This window comes from Callorhinus ursinus, unplaced genomic scaffold (genome assembly GCF_003265705.2).
Source record: "Callorhinus ursinus isolate GAN/ISIS: 27379988/994484 unplaced genomic scaffold, GSC_fseal_2.0 scaffold24, whole genome shotgun sequence".
In the NCBI taxonomy this organism is placed as follows: domain Eukaryota; kingdom Metazoa; phylum Chordata; class Mammalia; order Carnivora; family Otariidae; genus Callorhinus; species Callorhinus ursinus.
Genome location: NW_027397086.1, coordinates 20,225,756 through 20,230,053, shown reverse-complemented (window position 1 = coordinate 20,230,053; position 4,298 = coordinate 20,225,756). Strand labels below are relative to the sequence as shown.

The window sequence follows — 4,298 nt, the reverse complement described above, 5'->3', positions numbered from 1 at the left end:
CCATTACTAGACATGCTTCCAAACCCTTTCTGTAGGCCAGAGAGGAGGTGTGAGAAGTGGGTACGATTACAACCTACCAGCAACCCTTCAGTGGCCTGCCGTGTACTGAAACTTTGTAGACTGTTGGTCACATAATCCTCCCAACAAATGCTCCCATTTGAAAGACCAGAAGATCAATGCGCAGAGAGCCTGAGCTGCCCAAGGCTGCACAGCCAGCCTGCAAGACTCAAGCACGGCCCTTCTGAAGCTCTCCCTGCTTGCACGGGAGCACAGTGAGTCAGTGCTGAATTCCAGATCCAGGGAAAGCGACTGCGCCAATGGCACTACTCCAGGCCCACAGGCCGTGCCCTCCAAGGCATGGCGGGAGTGCTACCCAGCCAGTCACACACACACACCCTCACAGCTTTCTGCACCGAGCTGCTGGAAGACTGTGCATGCAGGGGAGGGGGAGACGGGGCTGAGCAACAGCCACACGAGCAAAAGCGATGCCAGGGATTTAGTCAACAGAGAGCTAATATGAGTCAACAGCGGGTGCCACTGCCAAGCACACTAATGGGATCTTCAGCGGCATTAATAGAAGGAAAGTGTCTCGGGTAGGCCGAGTGAGTCCCGCCCCGCCCAGACCAGAGCACACCTGAGGGCTGGGCAGGGCCAGGCTGCTCTAAGGAGAGCGAGGCAGCACCTTCCAAAGCAAGGCCAGGTTTTCTGACAAGGAGCGGCTCCCCATGCCTCTCCGGTCTGTAGGGTGAGCCAGGGATTCCCCTGGAAGCCGGGTTTGTACAGCAAGTCCATTTTAGACTGCATGTTATAGAGGGATTTTTTAAAAGACCCTTTGTTCCCATTCTATCAAAGGTTGAGGAACCACGGCAAAGGTTACAAACAGGCAGGCATGCTAGGGGATGCAGCCCACCAGCAGACAAGGGGGCTCCAGGCCCTGTCAGAGGACTGCTGAAGACCATTACAGGTGCTTCTTCCTTTATTATGTATATAAAACCACGGGCCATGGCTTAGCCCAGGAGTGGACTTGACACAGTAAGTATTCTAAAAATGCACAAGGAACATGGATTTGAGATCCTACCACCTCAAGTGTCAGAGTGTCCAGGAAGCACCCAGAACCCACCCATCCACCGGCACCCTGTCTGGGTGAGCCCCCCTCACATCACTTAGCACTGCTTAGAATAAAACGCCGTGTTTCCACCTGTGTTTCCCAGGAGCCTCCAGGCCACCTCTCGTCCACCTTTGCGTGCACAGCACGGTGCGTGGCACACTCGAGACGCCCGATAAATGCTGACCGCAGACAGAGGCGCCCCGGCATGGTCACACCGAAAGTGCTGCTGTGGCCTAGTCCATTTCTGACCCTGTGATCTGAAACCAGATCCGGGCTAATCAAATGGCTTAGGGCAATGCATCACCACCGTGAGGATGCAGAGCAGAGGAATTCTTGAAGCTAACACCACCAGAGGGTTTTAATTACAAAGGAGCCATAGTTAGCCTGGCAAGTGCACGGGGTGCCTGTGCAAGTGACAGGGGACAGAAAATCCAGCTTAGGGGTATGGCAGCCAAAGGTAAATCCTATCTGTGTGGCAGGCAGCAATGCAACACCAGAGTCCAGGAAGTGGTAAAAATCCAGGAAAGCAGAAGAGGAGAACCCAGACAAGTGCGGCTAACTGCCCAATGGGATAGCATAAAAAGTGAGCCGGGGGAAAGGCGCCTTGGGAAGGAGTGTGCGTGCTACAAATTCATGTACAAATTCACTGGGAGCTGGCCGCCTGGCGCTAACCTCGTACTCCGAGAATTAATTACAGGAACTAAAACTGATCTGGGAAGACTAGCAGAGGAGACTGTGTGACGCAGCTCTGATAGCTAATAAATCTTTAAATCGATGAGCCGTGCTCACTGGTGATTTTTCTCGATCATTCCTCCCTGAGGGCTCACATGACAAAAGCCTGCATTTTGTCTTTGGACAGGGTGGCTATACATATGCGTGTGTCTGTATAAATAAAATTTGGGGTTCGCTCTATCACAACGTAAAGCATCAAGAAATCTGCCATCATTAAGAAAACCCGGGGGGAAAAGAAAACACCCAGGGAAATCTTTTGTCAAGCAACCTTTTGTATCGATGTAAAATATCCCCCTCCCCCACGCTCGGTGAGGGCTCCACCAGCCAGCAGAAGTCAGCATTCCAGCCCCATCCCAAACCGTCCGTTGGTATACCTGTCTGGGTTTATCCACCACGCATGCACTTGACTCAGTTTGCGTTTTTCATCTGAGAAACACCACTTAAGCCTGTCGCACAAACCTGACAGAAGCAACACATTTTATAAACGAATCATCCCTGGGGAACAGACAAGAAAATCCTCAAAGAGCACCATCAAAGTTCTCAGGGAGAGCATTCCTCTCCCTGATCCGAGATGCAAAATACGCCACATCCTCTCCACACACCAGCTGCCCACCTCTCCAATCCTCCTGGCTCTTGGGGCCTCCCCTCCCAGCTGAAGAGGAGCTGGAGAGCCTCAGTGGTGGGGAGGAGTAACATTTTAATGCTATTTTAAAGACAACAGATCTAAGCACAGGAACGTTGGCTCCTTTTCCGTGAATAGAAAGGCCCCAAAAGGGTATTATCATAACAAAATGATACTCTATGGAGAGCACTAGGAGGCACAAAAATAAAACTGCCATAAATTGAAACTGTCAAAATTAAACCTAAGGCAGCATTAAAGTCCAGGCCAAGCAGGCTCTGATTTTCCCATTTAAAAGCCTTACAGGTTCCTAGTTCCCTCGCCAAGTCTAAAGAATTTCCCCCACCCGGGAAGGCCTACATGTTTCCTTTGGAAGTCTAGGTATGTTCTTTTTTTTTTTTCCGCGTGAAACCCTCGTAATGATCTGTGACATTCGTCTAAAAGCTTGATCGGCGCTGTGTCCTCAGTCACACCCAAAGATTCCCAAAGGCACCGTCTGCCGCAGCGCCGGGTGCCCAGTAGGCGCCCATTAATGTGCGGATTTGATTTGATCACATCTGGCCCCTTCGGGCTAGAAAGCTGGACGCCCTGGCGGGGCCAACAGCCCAGCCTAGCTCACTGCCGGAGGGGGGCGGGGTGCAACCACCTGTGGGCGGGTGGCCCCGCAGCCGGCGCCGCCGCCCGGGGGTCCCTTGGCCGCCGCATGCACGTTGCCCCAGGTTGGGGGCGGGGAGGGGGGGGGAGTCCGGCGCACTAGGCCCAGTGGGCGCCCCAGGGCCGACTCCCAGCGCCCCAGCAAAGGTCTCTGCCGGTGCAAAGTTGGCCAGGTCCAAGAGAGTCGATTCTAGAGTTAGCTCCCAAGTCACCCAAACCCTTGGGAGGCTGAGAGCTGTAGGGGCTCCTTGGGATGAGAAAGGGGCGGGGGCAGGCATCAAGGAGGTCGGGAGAGAAATGGTCCCCAGATTCCCTCCCAAACTTGGGGCACCTGCTGGGCAGCAGGCCAGGGGGCTTCTCCTCCCCACCATCTCGACAAGGCCTGGTGGCGACTTTGTGGGGGCAAGCAAGCCACCCTGGGGGCAGCCCCGCATTGCTTTGAGATTTTCTAACCAATAGCCCAGCATCAAGAAGGCCCCCGCTGGAACCTGGGGGGCGGAAGGGGAACACCGGTCACTCGCGCCAGGGGGCGGGGACTCGGGAAGAGGGGACTGGGTGAGCAGGGGAGGGAGTAAGGCCCGAAGGACGAGGTGGGAGCCGGAGAAGGCGCGACGCAGCAGCGCAATGTCCCAAGAAGGGGGGCACGGGGCCACAGAAAGGGTTCCAGAAGAGACCGGGACGGAGTGGCCCGAGAAGGAAGCAGGGATAGGGAGTGCTCGCAGGAGAAGGAAGAAGGGATCCCCGAAGAGGTACAAGAGGGGCGCCCAGAGAGGAACACTGGAGGAGGGGAGCCGTCCCAAGGGGTGCCAGTGCCACGGACCGGCCCCGTCACTCACCGGCAGGTCCACGCTCACTTCGGTCCCGTCGAGCAGGAAGACGCGGCAGGACAGGGTGGCCTTGGCAGCGCCGGCGGCGGCGATGTGCACGGCCGCGCCGCCCGTGAGCAGGGGCCCGCCGCCGGCCGGGAACACGCTGCCCCCCGGCGCGGCGGGCAGCGTCGAGGAGGAGGAGGAGGAGGCGGCGGCGGCGGCGACGGCGGCCGGGCCCCCCCGCGGCCCCCCGTCACGCTCGTCCCCCAGCCCGGCGGCCCCGCGCCCCGCCGCGCCCCGCGCGTAGCGCTGCATGGAGCGGCGGCCAAAGGTCCGGCGCAGGAACCGCAGCATCCTGGCTGGGGGCGCCCCCTGC

At 57.2% G+C, this 4,298-nt stretch overlaps 1 protein-coding gene across 4 annotated transcripts in view; it reads right to left on the bottom strand.

Annotated features, from left to right (window-relative positions):
- Positions 1-4,276, bottom strand: part of EPB41L4B (erythrocyte membrane protein band 4.1 like 4B) — a 127,198-nt gene extending 122,922 nt beyond the window's left edge. For all 4 annotated transcript variants that reach the window (XM_073876590.1, XM_073876592.1, XM_025888568.2 and 1 more), the window contains exon 1: positions 3,950-4,276. In XM_073876590.1, coding sequence (XP_073732691.1) covers positions 3,950-4,276 — 327 coding nt within the window. The remainder of the gene's footprint in view (positions 1-3,949) is intronic.
- Positions 4,277-4,298: the final 22 nt, after the last annotated feature.